The 22,509-nt window shown below is 37.6% G+C and overlaps 1 protein-coding gene across 1 annotated transcript; it reads right to left on the bottom strand.

Moving 5' to 3' along the window:
• Positions 1–3,347: 3,347 nt before the first annotated feature.
• Positions 3,348–21,549, bottom strand: LOC108709462 (polymeric immunoglobulin receptor-like). The gene is made up of 6 exons (XM_041583856.1): positions 21,400–21,549; positions 19,332–19,667; positions 16,366–16,701; positions 12,414–12,498; positions 6,058–6,161; positions 3,348–4,366 (listed from the first exon to the last, which is right to left on the bottom strand). Exons 1-6 carry the CDS (start codon positions 21,476–21,478, stop codon positions 4,293–4,295), a joined length of 1,014 nt encoding a protein of 337 aa, XP_041439790.1. The 5' UTR covers positions 21,479–21,549; the 3' UTR covers positions 3,348–4,292.
• Between the last annotated feature and the right edge of the window lie 960 nt (positions 21,550–22,509).

Raw genomic sequence — 22,509 nt, 5'->3', positions numbered from 1 at the left:
ATCCTGTGCCGGTATGGGTGAGAAAATCCTCTCCTGGCAGGCTAGAGACTAGGGGCAGCCAGGCAGAAGAGGTACATGCCTGGCACCCCCTTAACTTTGCGCCCTAGGCCAGTAACGTAACTAGAGGGGGGTGGGCCCTGGTGCGGGACGCGCAGCCGCACCCCGCCCCCAGCCCCCCTCCGTACGTGATTTTCAGCGCGCATTTCAGTGGCGCACAAAGCTGCCCAGGGGCCCTGGCCCGCTTGCACCTCCTGCTCCCCTGGTAGTTCCGCACTGCCCAAGGCAATGCCTCTTCTGCCTACCCCTAGTTCTGGCCCTGCTTAACATGTTTGGTCTGTTTGGTTTGTTTGTGTGCACTGTGAATCATACGGTCCCAGGAGGTGGCCCTTATTTTTTAAAATGGCAGTTTTCTATTTATGATTACCCAATGGCACATACTATTAAAAGAAGTATATTATTATGAAAATGGTTTATTTACATGAGCAGGGTTTTACATATGAGCTGTTTTATGCAATATATTTTCAAAGAGACCTACATTGTTTGAGATGTATAGTTTTTCTTTAAAGGAGCTGCCTACCTTCAGTTCAGTGGTTTTCAGATCACCATAAACAAAGACTTTTTCAATTGCTTTCCATGTTTTATTTATTACAGTTTTCACAAAATGTTAGTTTAAAGCTTAATGTTTGTGTCTCTAGTGTTTCAATCTGGCAACTCAGTCATCCAGGAGCATTCTGAACTGTTACAAATTAGTTACATACAATATACTGTATGTATCCAATTAGTTGATACATTTCTCAGCAATATCTGCAGAGTATTAGCAACTATTGTGTCAATTCTAACAGCTGCCTTTCAATGAAGCTCTGGGATTCTGCTCAGCAGAAAAAGAAAAATGTATCAATTAAGGGGCATATTTATCAAGAATAAAATTTGTGAGTTGTGTGAGGGTTTTTCTACCTTCTAAACTTGAATTTTGAATGTTTGCAATTATGAAAAAAAAGATCTAATGATCGAATTCATGTCCCGAAAAAACTCAAATTGATCTAATGTATGTCCCGAAAACATTTGAGGGTTTTGATAAAAACCCTCAAATCAACCACAAAAACTTGAGCTTTGACTAGGACAACTCCCATTCACTTCTACAAGACCTCGCCAGCTTTTAGATTGTGAATTTTTACATTCGAATTGTCTCGGGTTTTTTTTTGCTTATTAACTCCAAGACAAGACAAGTTTTTGAAATTATAACTTGAATGTGTGAACTTGGGTGCAAAATCTGCCCCTAAATGTATCTATTTAAAACAGTTAAAGAGTCAAAGGTGCTTTCGAAGGTAAAAAATTAAACTTCACACTTCAATATTAGCAAAACCGTCGCAAATTGAAAATTCGGAAAAAGTCTTTATTTCAGGTGAACTTTCTGATACAAACTGAACTGAAAAAATGTTTGAAGGTGAACAACTCCTTTAAAGCCATGGCTATTCCAAAATGCACATATCATGTATCATCTCTTGCTTAAAGGGATACCATCATGGGAAAACAAGCTTTTTTCAAAACGCCTCAGTTAATAGTGCTGCTCCAGCAGAATTCTGCACTAAATCCATTTTTCAAAAGAGCAAACAGATTTTGTTATATTCAATTTTGAAATCTGACATGGGGCTATACATATTGTCAATTTCCCAGCTGCCCCCAGTTATGTGACTTGTGCTCTGATAAACTTCAATCACTCTTTACTGCTGTACTGCAAGTTGGACTGATATCACCCCCTCCCTTCCCCCCCTCCAACAGCCTAACAACAGAACAATGGGAAGGTAACCAGATAGCAGCTCCCAAACACAAGATAACAGCTCCCTGGAAGTTCTAAGGACAGCACTAAAGGTGGCCACAGACGTAACAATTACGATCTTTCTAGGAAAAGATCTTTCCAAGAAAGATTGTTCGTTTCAATACACCCGTGCAGAGCTGAATTGTCAGATATACAGGTAGATATACAGGGAAGAAACAATAGAACTCTACCTGTATCTGACGATTCAGCACTAACAATAGCCGATGTTTGGGTCCCTTCAAACAACGATTCCCATAGGGAGGAAGCACACCAAACATATGATTTTGCCTTTTAGGACATTTATTCAGCAGTGTTGGCACAAGCTTTCGGGGTCAACCCCTTCCTCAGGTGCAATAAAAATCAAGTGAACATCATTGCATTAAATACCTTTAACACCATGTGAGCTATCATGTGATACAATTAACTGTTTAGTGCTCGATCCCATTCATCTTTATATAATGGTTTATAAGTATCCCAAAATTCATGAAGGAAAGAAGAATCCCTTTAGGAAAATTCATTGCCTGCAATATAACAATAAATACTATAAATAACTCATTTAAAACATACTTGTATAAAACATTATTTGCAACAATATTAAAACTTTTACAAAAAGCAATTAATACATTATCCTTCAACCAGTAACGTTACAATTGTAGCCTAATAGAGGCCTCTATTAGGCTACAATTGTAACGTTACTGGTTGAAGGATAATGTATTAATTGCTTTTTGTAAAAGTTTTAATATTGTTGCAAATAATGTTTGATACAAGTATGTTTTAAATGAGTTATTTATAGTATTTATTGTTATATTGCAGGCAATGAATTTTCCTAAAGGGATTCTTCTTTCCTTCATGAATTTTGGGATACTTATAAACCATTATATAAAGATGAATGGGATCGAGCACTAAACAGTTAATTGTATCACATGATAGCTCACATGGTGTTAAAGGTATTTAATGCAATGATGTTCACTTGATTTTTATTGCACCTGAGGAAGGGGTTGACCCCGAAAGCTTGTGCCAACACTGCTGAATAAATGTCTTAAAAGGCAAAATCATATGTTTGGTGTGCTTCCTCCCTATGGGAATCGTTGTATGAAAACCAGGCTTGGAAGTAGCTGGAGGAGTTGAATGCACCCTAAAGAAAAAAGGAAAAGTAAGTGGTGTGCCGAAGAATATGTATGCTGGGTCCCTTCAAAGGCACCCGATCAAAATTTTCCATCCAGCCCAATCGACAAGCCGACGGGACTTTTTCGAACATACACACACAGAATATCTGACGAAAATTTTTTTGTACGATATTATCTGTGCGTCTATGGCCACCTTTAATAGTAAAAACCAAGTCCCACTGAGACTGATTCAGTTACATTAAGTAGGAGAAATAGCCTGCCAGAAAGTCATTCCATCCTAAAGTGCAGTCACAAGTCACATGACTGGGGCAGCTGGGAAACTGACAAAATGTCGTGCCCCACGTCAGATTTCAAAATTGAATATAAAAAAATCTGTTTGCTCTTTTGAGCAATGGATTTCAGTGCAGAATTCTGCTGGAGCAGCACTATTAACTGATGTGTTTTGGGAAAAACATGTTTTTCCATGACAGTATCCCTTTCAAAAGCTATATTCCATATACTGTATAGTTAAAGGAAAAGGAAAGGGTATTAAAGATTTAAGTTCTAATAAAAGGCTTACCTATAGTGATGCCATCTGCCCTTGCTGTTCCCCTCTGTAATAGGCTCATTTACAGTTCAGACCCTGCAATCTAGGCAAAACCGCTAACTACATTAACAAAAAGTCCCATGATTCATTTCTATTACAGCAAAGTAGCCGGCACATGCACATTTCAAATATTCAGGAGTGTGCTTCTAGATCTAGAGAACTAGCACTTACCCCTCAAAAGGCCTGCCCTCTTGAAGTGTGCACCAATCAAAACCACTTACAGTGGTAAACATGATGGTGAGAGAAGCTAAGGAAGAAATACACTCTCAAATGTATGGACTCCTTCTTTAGCCAATCAGCATGCATTTCTCCTGCCTCCTTCAGTAATTTTGCTTTCCTTCTGCCAGCACTGCCTATACATTACATTATAAGTCCAAGGGGGAGAACATTATTGGTGCATGTGCTTTTCGTTTTCAGCCCTCATCTTCATTACATCATCAAAAATAAAATGTCAGTGAAGGGCTTGGAGCAATATCATGGGAGAACTTTTACAACAAACAAGTCAGCGACCAGGTACACACAAGGGGCCTCTTTAACATGCTATGCCTTTGGAATAAGTCTTTCGTTGTCCTTTAAGACAGAAAATATGTGAATGAAGTACAAATATTGTATATTTAAAGAAAATATGTAATCCATATTGGCCTGTGAAGTTTAATCCTTTGGCATAGAAGTAGTCTATAGAGAGAAAATGGAATGAGTAGTTTTGCTTGTCCTGTTACAGCTATGTTACTTCACCAGCTACAGTCGTGAGTCCAGGTTCTTTTCAAAAATGAACCTCAGATTTGAACTTCTTGTTTCTCAGTAATCTTTCATGGAATATAGGTATGTAGCACCGATCTGTAAAAGAAAAAAGGTTTGATTAGGAATAATACTAGGAAAGATAGTAAAATACCAAAGTGTAGAAATGATGTACATGGCTCCTCTGAATGGCAGTAGCTGCTGCCAAATTCCAATTCTTCTTCACTCAAAGACAATCAGATTTGCCCCAGCCCTGACCGAATCCTTCCAATCCTGCCCCTTAACCTGGTGCTGAACTCCCTTGGAATTAAGGGCCCTGTGTGTCATAGTTAGTTGGTAATCAGCCCTGCAGCTTATACTGTAGCCCACAAACCGGTCTATTTTAATACATATAGTCTAATGAAGTATAGGCACAGTATATGGAAACAGTTGGACAGCACTGTTATAGGGTAGTTTCCAAAATCTTAAAAGGAAAACTATACCACCCAAACAATGTAGGTCTCAATAAAAAGATATTGCATAAACCAGCTCATATGTAAAACCCTGCTTCATGTCAATAAACCATTTTCATAATAATATACTTTTTTGTAGTATGTGCCATTAGGTAATCCTAAATAGAAAATTGCCATTTTAAAAAATAAGGGCCACCCCCTGGGATGGTACGATTCACTGTGCACACAAACACACCAAATAAACCATACATGTTAGGTCATACGAGCCAATTAACAGACAGAGTTCTGTCTCTTGCTTCCTCACTTCTTCCTGTTACAGTTAGAGCTGTAGTATTTCTGGTCAGGTGATCTCTGAGGCAGCACAGAGACCATCACAAAATGGTGGTTCAAGACAAAAGATGTAAAAGAGCAGTTTTTACTTAAATATATTTTCCAGTTTGGTAAGATTCTTTCACATGCCACTTAATTTGATATGAACTGTTGCTTAATTATTCATTTTGGGGGTATAGTTTTCCTTTAAGGGGATCACAATAGGCAGAGGCTTCTAGCTCAGACTCAACTGTTTATTGACAGTCACAATGGTGATTATTAGGGTAAAAAAAACCTTGTAAATTGAACTTTATAATCTTCACTTTTAGTTGTTATACTGCATTCCTTATCCAATTGGCAACCCTGAGCTACTGACTGTTGCAAAGCCCATGTGCACTGAGAAAAACTAACAGGGAAAACTTCAAAACACTCTTTTTGAGACATGGATGTGGACTGTTCCAGTATTGCTGTTCCTCAGGGTCTTCCACAGTAAGCTAAACTCATAAGGTACGTTATTTTTAACCAAATTATTTAACAGCTATTAGCTTGCCTTTAAAGAACATTTTGAATGTTTTTCAGGCTAAGGTTAGGACTGGGTGAAGTGCTGGATGTTTATCCATATAGAGAGTAAATGTGCTATGAAGTCACAAGTAAACTGAACATACTGGACAGGCTGAGACATGAGATTCGGATGAATTCAATTGTGCTAAAAAAAATTAACATGACCCCATACACAGGGTGTTATGTACAGTATGTGTTTAGGTTATTTATCAAGTATTTCTTTATCACAATGACACACAGAGTTACTAGAAGCAGCTACTTGTTGTGACTACAAAATGCCAAAAATACCCTGTCATAGACAATACGGAGAATTGCCTCTGCAAAAACACAGTGTCTTAGCAGAGACAATGATCACTATTGTCTATATTGTAGCCATGACAAGTAACTGCTACTAGTAGCTCTATGTGTCATTGCCCTAATGGAGGCTAAGAGCTCAGACTGAGAATTTTACCGAACTACTAAACTTACCCAAAACACTTTTACAGCAAATGAAGGAAAGAAGACAAACGACCATGATCAGGAAAAGAAGCCAGCGGATAATATCCCAGGCAGTGCTCTGTATTGGCTTCACCCTAAAATTTTATTAGGCATGGAAGAAATGATTAACACACGTGCATCCTTACTTATACATCAACAGTTTTAAAGCCAAACCATCTCCTCTACCCAATCTGCAAATCCTCTTTTTCAGATCCTCATTCCAGTTTATAACCTCTGGGATTATATGATCGCCAGGAATCAGAATATTAGTGGATATCAAATTTGATGGCAGACAACAACTGCATTAAGCCTAATTCTACCTATAAATTATTGGTCCCTTCTTGAATATGGGTTTTAATTCTTAGTGCATCAATGTAAATGAGAATGAAAGTAAGGACATTTTATTGTTTCATCCATTTAAAAAACAAAGCGGTTAGCGACCTAAAAATATGTTAATAATGAAAACCTATATTAAACCCCTGCTCTTTAGTTATACTTGTATAGTATTTCAGGTTTTGCATAATATTGGAAGATAAGTTTACATGAATCACATGAACATGTACAGAAGCGAGTGCTTTTTGATGCTGTCACAGCTTTTACTGCAACTAGACCAGTCTCTGGATGAACATCATATTAACTGTATTAGTATCAGAGTATTTTTTGCTTGCTAAATAGGAACCAAGAGGACTTTTCCTTTTTAAATAATGTCCCATTTGAGAAGTGGAGATCAAACTGCACTATATGTTTTAGAGAAGACCTTACCATAGAGTCTTGTGCAGATCCATTTTTCGAAACCCGTACCTGTCCCATACCAGCAACCCACAACCTGAACCTGCAACCCGCAATTGGACCCACATGTTCCTTCTACCCAACCCGCATTAGGCCAACTAACCTTCCAACCTGGGGAACATGTGTAACCAGAAGTGACCTCACATTTGACTAGAAGTGACGTTACTCCGGCGCCGTATCTTCTCAAACAAATTCAGAAACTTGAAGAACCACAAGGGAGGGTGGGAGGAATCAAGCCAGCACCTTTGTTTGGTACCCAGCTGGGTTACCCGTTGACTGCCTGCACTGCCAAAGAATTGGGGACTTTTTGCACAAAACCCACAACTTTGAGGGTATTCCACGGGTACTTGACCAGATGCAGGACTCTACCTTATCAATCTTTTGTAAAACAGAACAATAACCCTCTCTTCTTATGAATCTATACACCTTTCAATACAAGACAAATTCTTCAGTAAGAACTTTTATTACATTCACTGCGCACTGGCGCAAACGATAACATCCACAAACTTTCTTACACCATCAAAAGAGGTCGCTAAACAGCGAAAACAAAAATTATTGTTCATTAAATTTGTGTAAAGGAAAATTTGATTGTTCACTTTTAAGAAGTGCTTGAAGGGTCGTAATCATTTGGAGCAAATATAACGTTTTCAGTAAGAAGTTTTATTACATTCACTGCGCACTGGTGCAAACAATAAAATTCAGCAAAACAGCAAAAATTACTGTATATAAAATTCACGCAAAGGCATAACTTTTCGCATTGCGAATATTTTTCTGTTACTGACTTTTATTATATTCCCCCTCAAAATGTTTTTGACCTGAATTGCATTGCTTGCTACAGCTAAATGTATTATTTGTAAGTACCCTGCATATTTTCTAAATCCCACCTACATAACCTTAAATTTATCAGCAATGAATCTCATTTGCTATTAAGTATTGATTGTATAGAAGAATAGATTTAATTTTTCAGCATAGTCATTGACAAATACAGATACATTGTTTTCAAATGCTTGCTTCATGTCCTTAATTAACAGATTCAATTAAAGTGGATCCAATACAGAGCCTTTACTACATCTCTTGGAGCCCTTGTTCAAAATAGAGAATGTGCCATTGACAATAACTCTTTGTACACAATACTTGAATAAACTCTCTAAGTAAAAATAGTACCACCAGGACCAACCAGCCAACACCCTACTTATACATAAAAAAAGCAGGTATACATTATTAAAAAATGTAATTTTCATTGAAAGCTACCAGTAAAAGTTAATTTCTGTGCATGCTCTGGTTCTCTGCAGGGTTAGACTGCTCAGAATCAAGGTCGTATAGGTAGATCAGTGTAAAGTAGGTAGCGATATTTTCAGAAATAATCTTCTGTTACATCAAAGTGAATGTGAATTAAGGTAATTGAAGAGCACTAAAAATATTCTGTGAGGGCATTTCAGATGAGATAATATGTTGACTGGGTGGTCCTTTTAGGCCTGTTCAGTCCCTACTAGAGTTGTAGTTAGGACCAAGGTGGAAACTGAGTTCAAGCCAGCAGATTTAGTCAAATATTCAGTATTCAAGGGTTAAGAGTCTCTCAGTTGAATTTCAGGCAAAGCGCAGGGCAGACAGCAATCACAACAGTTATAATCAGGCAGGAAAGCCAGGGACCAAAAGCATTTTAGAATGCACCCAGGTATGTACAAGAAAAGTTCTATAATTGGACAACTCACATCTCTGGTGCCGTTGTATTTTGAATGTCAAAATGTCAAATTTTGGTGCCATTATGTCATGCACCAGCACAATGATGTCACTATGTCGATGCCACGTCCCACATGGAGGCCATGAGCACCACCATTTTGGACGCAGCGCTGCAGTGGAAAGGAGTGCACACTGCCACATCTCACAGTATCCACTCACCAAGACAAGGTTTTGAAATTCACACACTAAGTGGCAAATTTATCAAGGGTCGAAGTGAATTCAAGGGAATTTTCGAAGTTAAAAAAAAAAAAAAGTCATTTTTTTGGATACTTCGACCATCGAATAGGATACTACGACTTCAACTTCTATTCTATTCGAAGTAAAATAGTTTGAATATTCGACCATTCGATAATCAAAGTACTGTCTCTTTAAAAAAACTTTGACTTCAATACTTCGCCAAATTAAACCTGCTGAAGTGCTGTGTTAGCCTATGGGAACCTTCTAGAGCAGTTTTCTAAGTTTTTTGAAATTGAAGAAAAATCGTTCGATCGATGGATGAAATCCTTTGAATCGTTTGATTCGAAGGATTTCATTGTTTCTATTGAACGATTTTACTTTGACCGCAAAACGGTCAAATTCGGTGAAAAAAACTTCGACCTCGATATTAGAAGTCGAAGTAAAGCCATTCGATGGACGAATTTCAAAGTATTTATCACTTCAAAATTCTACCCTTGATAAATCTGCCCCTAAGAGTGGAGCATTGATGTCAGAGTGTTTTACCAGGAACATTCCTCAGGACCAAAACCTTTCTAAAGGTTAAAGATACTGCAAAGAGCATCTGAAAAAGTCAAGAATTTCCTCTACCTCGTATTTTTGCTGGTTAGAAATGGTTAGAAATTACAGGTTTAATAAAGGACACATGAAACACATTAGGGATGTACATCTCTGGTGGAAGTTGGAGTCAAATAGCCACCAGATAATTTCCAGGATAGAGAATAGATTAATAAACTTAGGACACAGTTTGGGAGAGGGAACCCTTAGATGAATATTATTTGTGGACAGCCAAACTTTGAGGAAAAGACTTATGCTTCTTATTGACATAGGTTTTCTGTGCCATGGTTAAGTGAGTCCAAGATTAAGAGGGGACAAGCAGAGGTTGCAGTAGATCACATAAAAAAGGAATAGCTGGATTTGGAAGAGGCATAAACAGTTCAAGACCGATAAAGTCTCTGAAGTATTTCTTTGTGGATAGCCACTATACAAGATGATTTAACAGATTAACAGTGTGTCTGCTGTAGAACAGAGAGATGAAGTTCAGGAGGTATATAAGCCATAACAATAGGGCTATCAGGGGGAGCAACTGACTGATCTGAGAAGCAAATGAAAGCAGAGAGGAAATAATTCTGCTGTGACGATCCTCTGGGTTGAAATTTCTTGAAAGAGTGTCTGCCATTTTATTCTTAGGACCATGACAGTAAGTAATGATAAATTTGAACCGTTTAGAAGAAGAGAGTCCACTGTGCCTGCCAAGGATTCAATCTTTTGAAAGTCTGGATATATTGCAGATTCTTTTGGTTGCTAAAGATAGTGATGGGATGTGGTATTCCTTCAGTTGCCACTATTCTAAGCAAGCAACTCCTTGTTTCCATTGTCGTAATTCTGAACACAAGAGGAACATTTCTTGGACAAATAGGCACATGTATGTAATTTCCCATCTGACACTTGCCTCTGGGCCAGAATAGTTTCTGCTCCAATGCTGGATGTGTCAATTTCAATAAAGACTGTGCTAATCGCTTAAAAGGCTAAAAGGTTAAAGGCTATCTTCCATTCCTTTTATGTACTCCTTCATTGCTTAGCTTTTATACAGGGGCAGAGGATAAGTATGTCTTGAGGAGACATGATTCTAGGAATAAAGTCCATAGGACAATCATATGGACAAGGAGGAGAAAGAATTTCAGGCATTTTTGTTGTTGGATGCACTGGGGAAAATCTTTATATTCAGTGAGCAAGGTCTGGAAATCAAGTGAGGCAACTGTCATTCAGTAAATAAATGAAGAATGTAGATACTTCTTGATTAAAAACTTCAACAATAGGTTTGATGGGAGGACCAGTCAATAGTAGGGCTATGCAAGCAAAACCAAGATAAACCCATGACCACTGGAGCAGAAGGACAATTAATAATGAGGATATAAAATTTATCTTATGTAGAGACCCTACAAACAAAGGTAATTGTTTCAGAAATGATTCCCGATGTCAAGAATCTGTCATCAATTGCCAATACCCGAAACTTCAGAAAAAAGTGTTAGAGATAGAGAGATAGACTCTATGAAATTCCCAGCATCTCTGTAATCAAGGAAGGGTTAAAAATTAACAGTTGACACAGTACAGGAAGCAGGAATCTATGAGTAATCTTCAGTGCTGTCCAGAAAATTCTCTCCTGTCTTACCTTGCGTTTCCCCTGCTTCAGTGGACAGGAGGAGTGTTGAAATCCAGGGTAGCAGCTGGTAGAGTAAGGCCTCCAGAATGTGCCCTATTCAAGCTTGCTCAGCTTCATAGGCTGCAATGCATGATGTCATGATGTCTATTCCAGTTCAGATGGAGCTTTCTCAGTAGGGTCCATGGCCCAATTTTATTGTTACGGCTTGCATGAACCTTACCAGGGTTGAAGTCAGAATGAGGGAGAAAGCTGAGTTCAGTCAAGCAGATTCAGTCCAAAGAGTTTCTTTGACAATTTCAAGCACAGGTCAGGCACCAATCAGAGTAGTTATGAACAGGCAGGAGAGTTAGGAATCAAAAGATCAATCAGTATAAGCAACTGCACCCAGGTACTTGGAAGAAAAGTTCTACAATCAGGCATTGAACTTGCGTCCTCTGTATCCTTTAATTTAGAAATGGACACCAAACCAAGGCACAATGACGTCACACAGCAATGCAATGATGTATTTACGCAGATGCAGTGTTCCACATGATGGCCATGGGTACCACCATTTTGAATGCAGTGATGAAGAGGAAGGGAGTGCCTGTTGGCACCTCTTTAAGATCTAAGGGTTATTGGTGTCCTGGTCTGATGCAATCCAGTAATTACTTGTAAAGTGTAGTATACACTTTGCAAAATTAAGTTGCTATTTGATTTGCTTATCCAATGCAGATGACTATTGTGCCAAATTACATTGCAAATCCCCTATACATAGAGGCAAGGGTAAAAACAGAAATAGTTTTTATAATTATATAGTAGACACAGTTAAAAAAAAAGTAGGGATGCACCAAATCCACTATTTTAAGATCCGGACAAAAACAAATTCTTTGTGAACGATTTTGGCTGAATGCTGAACAAATTTGCATGACTTCTTTGTTTATGTGATGAAAATTCACGTAATTTTTTTGGATTCTGATTCAGTTTAGGCAGGCAGTTGGATTTGGCCGAATCCAAGTCCTGCTGAAAAAGGCCAAATCCCGAACTCAATTCTGTATTCAGTGTATCTCTAAAAAAAAGTGTCATGTGTTCATCAAGTTCATCCTTTTATGATAGGAAAAAGGATAGTGAAGAACAAAGCAACATTAAGTCTAATGACATAGGTACCGTGATAATAAACAAATAATATCTAATCTGCGCAGCAGTACCAGATTTAAATTACACACACACACATATATATATATATATATATATATATATATATATATATATATACATACTGTACATCATACGGAGCAAACAATAACAACTTTATGTATAGTGAAGTAACTGTTACATATTAGCTGTGTGTGGAGAGACATACAAAAATACCTTTTCATCCTTGTTTACTATAATGAACAACACAAAATATTTGACAAACTTACAAAATGTTTAGTCAGCCTTAAAATGTTAAGTGATTGTATACCTTGATGACACTGTTGCTTCATTGGTACCCAAATGAGATGGCACAGTGGTGGTTAATACTTCAGATGGGAGGATAGAGTTTTTTTCTGTGATGATAAATCAGAACACATTTTATTACACACTTGCAAGATATTGTAGATACGTAGTTATAATTTAATTTAAAAAAAGACGGAAGTCCGAATGTATTGCCATATTGCCATATTTCCTGATCGCAAAAGTTTTATTGAACACCAATGTTCTTTTTTTTTTTTAACCCCGGGCCCTGACCACCAATGCTTTTTTTAACTTGCAGGGGGCACTGGCACCAATATTTAGTTTTTAAACTTGTAGGGGGCTCTGTAACTTGTAGGGCCCTGGCACAAATTGCATCCTAAATTGCACTTTGCATAAAGCAAACATACATTGCATACATTTCTATGTACCCCACAATATAGAAATGTGTATGATTTAACATCATGATTTGCAGCGTAATATTCTGTATTTGCTAAAAGCACCCTTTAAAGTGCAAATCAAACCCTAAAATTAAAAAAATGCCTAATTAAAGAAAACATAATTCTTGCAATATACATTTTATTAAAAATGTACAACTGCTGTTGTGCCCGATGCATTAAAACAAACTCATTTGTATATGTATGGTTTAATGAATTGAATGCAAATTGTGGTCAAAGTTGTCATGGTCAGGTTTGTGTCATTTTTCTGCTTGTTTGCAAGTGATCCTTTTGGGGGAATGTAATAAAAGTTTGCAAAGTAAATTTGCATTTTGCAATGTAAACTGTTATTGCATTGTGAATTTTAATTGCACATGGCACATTTTAATTGTGCAAAGCACTCTTTTGAGAAGTGCTTGAAGGGGTCTTTTGGAGCAAAGATAACTTTTTTTTTACACATTCACTGCATACTGGCACAAAATATAAAATTCACAAACCTTCTTCCACTGTTGGAAGAGGTCTCAAAACAGCAAAAGCTATATTAAATTTGTGCAAAGGAAAATGTGTATCTTTTATGCATTGCAAATATTTTTCCTTTACCGAGAAAACCTGGAATAATGCAGGTATTCCAGTCTGACGCTGCCACTATCATGCTTACATAAAAATGGAGATAAAATGCTAGTGCTAGTAGACCTTTGCAATAACCCAAAGATCACTTGTGCTTGTTTGAGGTAATTTTTGTCTCTCTTTTTTGTGTATAAGTTATTGCTGTAAAATTTGGATGGTGCTTACATACATTTTGATACATTGTTTCAGAGATGTATGTTAGTATGGTTTTGTTACCAGGAACTCAGCGTAGTAATAGCACCCAACTGTAGATCTGTCACTTGATACAAAATAAGGCACAACAAAATTTGCAAAAAAAAACAAAAACCCTTTGTTACTTAAAATGTAAGCTCAAATGTGATATATAAAGCTATTTATATTCCCATATCTTCCTCTAAATTCGAATTCTCTAAAACGTATAATCAACTACTTCTAACATCAGAGATAGGTGTGCTTTTGATCAATTTATCTGTTCATAAAGTGTCTGACCTCACTTAAAACACTACAAACTTGTATCCATTGTCATAAATGTTAGCCTCTTCCATATCCCTTTGCAGATGAAGAACATTGCATTGCCTGATGGGTCGTGTTCCTGCATATACTGGTGATGCAATCCTCTGTTGTCCTTTTATGGCTATTTTTTTGCTTTGTGGGCAATGTAAAATTGGAGAGAAACATATTTACTAAAATGTAAGTGACTTTTCTAGCATATATAGTTACCTCTGAGGCAATATTTCTCAGTGTTAGTGTATTTTCTCTGTAGGTGAGTATATCACAAAATACATGTAGTAATGCCAATCCAGATACAATAGCATGTTTCCAACATATGTTTCATTGTTAAGCACTTTCAGGGTAAAGTCAGAACATAAAAGGACAAGAAAGCACCCTGCCCAAAACTGGTCATATGCAAATAGGGCAGTATTTTGAAATCCTGCCTTACAATGTAGTTCCCTGAAACATCAATAGGCTACCTGTAATTCCCTTCCTTATCAATGGAGCTACTAGGTATAACTGTCCTTTATAATTAAAAAGAGTGAGACAGATCTTCTGTTTATGGTTCCCAGACAGCAGGGAACAATGCTTGTGTGCATCATTTAAACAATTCAATCACAGTTATGCAAAAAAACACATTTTATCAACAATCAAACATATTTTATTATTTCAAGCATTTGGTTACCAAAGTGTTTTATAGCTCTGTGGGAAGGGGCTATAAATGTTCAAAATTTACTTCCATGCAAATATTGGTCCTGTCAAGCTGCTGCACTTTGACTGGATGCTTAGAGGCAATTTCCATTAATGGGTGACATAACACATGGGTGGCAAGATACTAGAAATCACCCTGTCTGTAGTTATCCTAAAGTTACTGTGGCAAGGCCAATAGTCATGATAGATGGTATTTAGGTAACTAGCGGCCAGGGCAGGGGATCAGGCAAATATGGAAGACCAACTATTGTTCCAGAGTCAGTCTCAGGCAGCAAACAGAAGGCTTGTCTGAGGAACAGGAAATGTAAAACCACAGAATAAGGACAAGAGTGGTAACTAGTGATGTGCGTCAAGAAAGCCTCGACCCACACCCAACCCTAACTCGCTGCTCCCCAGCCCGCAACCGACCCTAACCCGCGATCTCCCTTCTTTATATACTCACGACTGCCCCACTGTGATGTAATCGAAGGGGCAGGGCCTGCGTGAGTATATACAAAAAGACGCTTGCAGAGGTGGAAGTGGGGCAGAAGAAGAGAGAGATAATGGAGACTAGAATTCAGCCCGAACCCCCCCTGAAGCCTGAGGATGTACTGCGGAAGTGAGCCTGATCTGCAGGCCAGCCCGCACGTCACTAGTGGGAGATTGGTTGCCATCTGGCAGGTATTTTATTGATAAAATAAAAATTATTTGTAATGCCAGTGCTAATCCAAAAAAAGATAGATGACAAAGATGAGAAAAACTGTATTCCCCCCCCAAAAAAATTATAAATCGTAGCTAGAATTTAGCAAGGGCGTGGGGTGAACATTGATTGAGAGCTCCTGGCCTTGGGTACCTCCCTTATTTGATCTGGCACTGCTTGCAGAGCGACTGTGGCTCAGCCAGAAAATGCCGTACTCAACAACAAGGTCTTGAGTTTTTAGAATGAGCAAGTCCTAAAGAGACTATGGTAGAATCAGAAACCAGTACAACTAGCATCAGAATTTAGTAATCAGCCTTGTAGAATCAACTGATATTACAGGCCAACCTAATTTTCTGCTTGATAATTTGCAACAACCCCTAAGCTTAGCTTCTCAACAGCTGCCTCGAACACACCGAGCATGTGAGTGTCACAGACACTTTCCAAGATGGTGACCCCCTATGACAAGGAGTTCTGGATCATTGCTGCTATTGACAAGCTGAAACTTTACTCTGGGGTAATAAGTTTAGTATATAATATATGGCATTTCTAGCCATATTCATTTTTAGAGTTTACTTCTCCTTTAAGAGGGGGTCGTTTATCTGTCTAGGCAAAAGCTACCCTTGGTGTTTATTCAGGTTGCACTTTAGGTAGCAAGTTAGGGGCAGCTGCAGCAGTCCTGCAAGGAAATATTGCACCTGTATACCACCTAGGAAGTCATAAATGAGCCCTATTATCATATATATATATATATATATATATATATATATATATATATATATATATATATATATATATATATATATATATATATATTTGTTTTGCATTTGTCATTCATGAATCATTTACTTGCCACTTTATAAAAAAGTCATCTTTTTATGCCACTGTGGTGCTGTGTACTATTGATTGTGACCTGAAGAGTTGTTAAAACATTGTTCTTCCATGTGTCTTTGTGACTTCTGTTGTAAAGAAGTTGGATAGGCTGGTACTTACATATATATTTTTCACATACAGTATTCCTCAGTACAAAGTGGACTCACCATTGCTCTGGATGTTGTTTGAAGTTACATGCAGAAGAATCTTTTCAAGGATCGTTTCCCCACCAGATTCCTTACATTTGTAGAGCCCACTGTCCCAAAGTTCCAGTTGTGTAATTCTCATTATCATCTGATGAGCCTTGAGATCATTGTAGATGACAGGTCTTGTTTCATAATCTTTATTTATGCTTCCATCCGAATGAGCCACCCAGTCACATTTCCTATGGCCCATCTGCTTGCACCAGATTTTAGACCATTGCTGTTGCTTGTTGAATGAGCAGTTCATGTTTATATACCCATGAACTGGAACTCTAACTACCGATAATTTGGAAGGTATTCCTACAGAAAACACCACCAGACAGATATTAACCTTGCCTAGAAATTATGTACATTGAAATATTGATTTAATTTAATATAATTGGTTTCATATTGTAAAGAACTCTTAACATCAGGGGTAGACTGCCTGGGACCCTGGAAAATATTAAGGATGTCTGAACTTGCCTTTAACATGTTACATACACATCATTTTAAAGCAGAGAAGAATTTCAATAACTACATGTTGATGAAGCTACAGAAGTATCATACATTATTGTTGAGTAAACTGCCATATGTTTTTGCATCCATTTCGATTACTAACCCCAAGGCTTGTGCCCCAAGGGATTTGCCTCTGCTTGATTTAGTTATTTGTTGGGCCATCAATCAAAGGTATTTGAAATTAACATAATGTACTATGTTCTTTTACAGGAGCAGAGAAGAACATATCTGAAATTAATTTTCCTGTTATACTGCTTATTCAGGTTAAAAAAATTGATGTTTGGGAAGTTCTCGGTATATAAATGAATGTTTTGTAGAGCCTACCAACGAGCCAATGTTTTTGCTTGATGCAGTTATTTAGTAAAATTACTGGTTTTGTCCATAGCATAGTTTTTCATTAATTCATGCTAGAATTACAGTATGTGGGCTGGTTGCGCCAGAAAAAAAAGCATTACTGTTCAACCCTTGCCTTCTACATGAAGCAATTAGATTTGTTTTTAAAAGGAGAGCTAGGAATGCTTCTAAATTTAGTAAGTGTGATGTAGGCCTTTGCTGGAGCAAATTGAGGCAGTGCAAGTGGAATTTTCACATCAGTTTCTGCTACTTGCCTGACCTCTACTATGGCTGCACATTTTATTTTATTGATTTATAAGCAACCAGCAGCCATCTGGTCATCACAGTAGGGTACCTGGCACACATCAGAATTTTTCCCATAGTGCCACAGCAGGCAGAGAATGTGGTGGACTGGATGACCCAGATCAACTCCTCTGCTGGGAGTAGCAGTAAGCAGGTTCGTGGACAAGTCACCAGTGCCACTTTTACCTCTGCTGCCACCTCTGTGCTAAAGGACCTAATATACCAAGAGCAATAGCATGTTTTTTGATGAGTAGACAGGCATGGGGGGGGGAGGGGAGAAATATGGTCTAAGGAGGAGGTGGCACAGCAGCATAGGGGATGTCTGTCTAGGTCTCCAAATGGCAGGACAGCAGGCTTCTGCTCTAAAGTTGCAAGCCGGCATGCTGGGTGTGAGCCCCTCATGATGTAGCTCATGATGTAGGGTCTGATCTAGGGGCAGACTCCTAGAAATATGTTCAAACTTTGATAACCTGACAATTTTTTTAAAACTATAGGGCGTGGCCATAAAATGGGTGTGGTCAAAACATCTTTTTGTCCCTCTTTCCATTTTTCAAATGTTTCCAAATATGTTTCATGCAACCTCAGTATTTGTAAAAGCTGCCTCAGTTACATCAGTGCTGGCCAACACCTAATTACAATTTAATACATAGAAAATGTGTTTAGCAATGACACCCCCATCTACTACTATGGATAAATGCAGATTCTTTTGGTCACTTGCTCATATAACACAATTATACAGTACTGAAATTAATTAAATCAGATTAGCTAGCATAAAATCCAATGCATTTTGCATCAGAAATTGATGATTTCACATGACCCCTAAGTATAATCTCTCAGCAGCACCCTGGTGGCCTAATCAGATCAGAAGGCTGTTTTATATTTACAGGGCTGCTGAGCCTCTGGGCTGGCATAATATGTTCACAATGTAAAATACAGCTTTTTTTTTTTAGCTTTAATCCATTTTTAGGGTTTAGCTTTTTGGGAATGTTTTCTTTGCTTTTATTATTATTACATACTATTTTGTATTTAGCTGAAGCTAACAACAAATAGAATAACTAACCAGGAACATTTATTTTCATTTTAAACTTTGTAAAAATCATTCCATTCTTTAGTAGTTTGTGGTGTTACTTTACCCAATATAGTTCCCTTTTCCTAATGGCAGTGCGCTTCCTGCTTAGAATTTTTTAATTGTGTGTGAAATGAGAAAAAAAAAGATCAGGTGCTTAATGCATCTTGTAATTGTATGCTATGGAGCTACATCGGGCAAATTTATCAAGGGTCGAATTTATGGTAGCGTTTAACACTCCTATAAACTCCCATGAATTTTCAAAACTCGGGTGAATAGGATCGACCTGAAAACTTGAATTCGAATGGATGTCTTCCATTGACTAAAACATCAATTTGGCAGGCAAATAGTCAAATTTGAGTTCTTAAAGGGCCAGTGTATGATAAATCTCAAATAATCTAATTTGAATTTTTAAAAAAATGTAAATCGAATTTTAATAATTCACTAGTTAAATTTGACAGTTTTGGCCATAAAAAACTAGAGAATTCGAATTTTCACTTCGACCCTTGATAAATCTGCCCATAAGTGACCATGTTTTCTATAATGACTATTTTAACTTAAAAAAGACTATTTGAAAGATTACTTTTTCTATAGCATGTAGTTTGACAAGTGTCTTTGGCATCAGTTAGGTGGTGGTTTTCCTTGAGCCAATGATTATTGATCGCATGAAAATTAAAAATAGTTAAACACCCTACCAATATATTATAAACTGAATGTTACAAACTGCACTTACCTTCTATCACATGCAGCAGCACACTTTGTATTACCTTGTATTGTGTCCCAATCCATATTCTCCATTTGTACAGGCCAGTATCCCAGATTTGTAAATTTGTCATATTTACAGTGACAGATCCACTATTCCCTATAACCTGCACAAGTGTCACCCGACCTTCATAGGATTTAGTAATCCTTCCACGCATGTCAACAATATTGACACATTCAGTTCTTGTGACTTGCAGGCACCAGCTGCTCAGTTGTTGTTCATAGTATTTTGTGTCATAGGTAAAGGTAATGCTCACAAATCCCCTAAAGGTGGCCAGACATTCGCGCAGATTCGATTCAGAGGAACCTGGAAGTAGAATAAAATTCTATTCAAGTCAATTGAAAAAAATTATTTTATACCAGTTATGTCCAAATTAAATTCAAATTAGTTGTTATCGGATTGCAACTTCCAGGCAAATTTTCTGCATTGTGGCAATAAGCTGGATCGCACTTGTCTGGGGAATTTATAAATAAGAATATATAGATAGGTATGCACACTCAAAGGAAGACAAGTATGGTATATTTAAAATAAAGTTTTACTTATTTATGCAAATAATACATACAAAGCCACAATGGTAGGCCTGTATAATACAATACATAAGCTTACATGGTATATACCTAACGTTTAAACATAGCCACAATTACATAACAGAAAACAGTAAGTATTACAATTATACAGCAAGGAGCAGATACACCTACCACCAGTATGAGAATGGCCCCAACGTTTCGGCGTAAGCCTTTGTCAAGGAATCCCCTTGACAAAGGCTTACGCCGAAACGTTGGGGCCATTCTCATACTGGTGGTAGGTGTATCTGCTCCTTGCTGTATAATTGTAATACTTACTGTTTTCTGTTATGTAATTGTGGCTATGTTTAAACGTTAGGTATATACCATGTAAGCTTATGTATTGTATTATACAGGCCTACCATTGTGGCTTTGTATGTATTATTTGCATAAATAAGTAAAACTTTATTTTAAATATACCATACTTGTCTTCCTTTGAGTGTGCATACCTATCTATATATTGTTACGTTGTGGGGTACCCATTGTAGGGGTACCCTTTTGATGTTTGCACCTCTTGCACTGTTTACCTACAGCATTTGCTGAATTGGTGTGCCCTCCACCCATTACTGAATTTATAAATAAGCTTTGTTAAAGCAATATTTACTGATTGTAGCCAAGGACAATGCTTTATTTAAGCGCACCCCCAGTTTGCTGAAACAGTGTTACATGCACATCTGTGTGTAACATCATGTCCAGTTTGTGTGACATCACTTTTGCCCACAATGCACCTGGTAAATGGTCACCCCCCCATCTCCACGACAGATTTACACAGCAAGTCTCCGGTAGCAGCTAGGGCCTGCCACCCCCAGGCATAGGCACGCAGGAGCCTGTTTATAAATACAGCCCAGACCAAGAAGTAAGGTGAGAACATCACCTCAGACACTACTTTTCAAATGGTGGCAAAAAAATTCCCCCATGGTAACCTTTATGGCATAAGTTTGATTTGTGCTACACTAGAAATGTATTTTAGGTTCAGCACATATCTGACCCAGTCTCCTTTCAGAGTTTGTGTTCTGTTATATAATGTATCATGGAGGTGGGACTTCCAGGCTGTGATCAAAGCTCACAGCCTGTGCATTAGTGAAATCCATCCACAGGGCAAAAAGGCTATGCTGCATGATGAATTCTAACATCAGTTGAAAAACATGAAAAGAAAAAACCTAACTGAACAAGTGAGGAACAGTTACTCCTCAGAAATAGAATGTTATTTATTTACACAGTGCCAATATATTTTCACGGTGCTTTGAAGAGATCGTTTATCGTTCATGCCAATCTAAACCCTAGCAGAGCGTGCAGTTTAAAGTCCCTATTATATTCAAACACACTGTGGTCCATTTCATCAGAAGACACTTGTCCTGCCTCTATATTTTTGGAGCATGAGTGGAAACCGGAGTATTAGACGGAAACCTACACAGACACAGCAAGAACACACAAACTCCTTGTTCTGTATGGTAACAATTGTGGTGATTACTTACATTGCGTCCATGTGAAAATCAGTAGGAGGATGGAAACAGATCCTCTAAATGTGTGGCACTGGGCAGACTTTGACTCCATACTTTATTTAATAATAGTTAGAAATAAGTGGCTAACCAGTACCCAGTGTGTCCTCTCTATGAATAATGTTTTATTCTGTTCCTTCCAAACTCCTATAAGGGGAAGGTCTGTGTCAGACTGTTAACCACAAGAAGGAAACAATTTGTCAGGATACACACTCTCTTGGCTGAGCGTCCAAGCATACAACATGTAATTCATGTACAAGCGTATAAGCATACAACATGTAATTAATCTATATAGGTATTGGATCTGTTATCCAGAAACCATTATCTAAAAAAGCACTGAATTACAGGAAGACTGTCTCCCATAGACTCCATTTTATCCAAATAAAAATGATTTCCTTTTCCTCTGTAATAATAAAACAGTACTGTGTATTTTATCCAAACTAAGATAGTGTACAATTCATACTTATTGGAAGCAAAATCAACCTATTGGGTTTATTTAATGTTTATATGATTTTCTATTAGACTTAAGTAATGAAGATACAGAAAGATACATTATTGGAACCCCAGGCCTAGAGCATTCTGGATAACCAATCTCATACCTGTATAAAACTTTTTTTCAAAATGAAAAAATTCTTCTGTTTAAATGCTCTTGGTATGAGATAGTGCTATTAAAAATTACTTTCTATCTCCATGTATTTGAAGAAAATAGTGCACATTACTATGCTATTGCCACTTATATTAGGCAGGATCTCACAGGAAGGTTGTGTCAGGTCCCCAAATCTTAGGAAAACAGCATATTTATCACATTTGGAGGGGTTGTTCACCTTTTAATGAACTTTAAGTATGATGTAGAGCGTGATATTCTGAGACTATTTGTAATTGGTCCAAATTACCCTAGCAACCATGCATTGATTTGAATAAGAGACTGGAATATGAATAGGAGATGGCCTGAATAGAAAGAGGAGTAAAAAGTAGCAACAACATTTGTAGCCTTACAGAGCATTTGTTTTTAAGATATCGTATGTGACCCCCATTTGTGAGATGGAAAGTGTCAGAAGAAGAAGGCAAATAATGCAAAAACTATAA

This window comes from Xenopus laevis, chromosome 2S, assembly GCF_017654675.1.
Source record: "Xenopus laevis strain J_2021 chromosome 2S, Xenopus_laevis_v10.1, whole genome shotgun sequence".
In the NCBI taxonomy this organism is placed as follows: domain Eukaryota; kingdom Metazoa; phylum Chordata; class Amphibia; order Anura; family Pipidae; genus Xenopus; species Xenopus laevis.
The sequence above is the reverse complement of the archived record's forward strand: the minus strand, read 5'-3'. Positions and strand labels throughout refer to the sequence as shown.

What these genes read in the sequence shown, in the direction of transcription:
- LOC108709462 (XM_041583856.1), bottom strand. Translation starts at nt 21,478, where the DNA reads ATGGAGTCAAAGTCTGCCCAGTGCCACACATTTAGAGGATCTGTTTCC. An exon ending in AAACAACATCCAGAGCAATG is followed by an intron (nt 12,499 to 16,365) that starts GTGAGTCCACTT and finishes TTATCATCACAG; the next exon opens with AAAAAAACTCTATCCTCCCA. An exon ending in GAAGCAACAGTGTCATCAAG is followed by an intron (nt 6,162 to 12,413) that starts GTATACAATCAC and finishes ATAAAATTTTAG; the next exon opens with GGTGAAGCCAATACAGAGCA.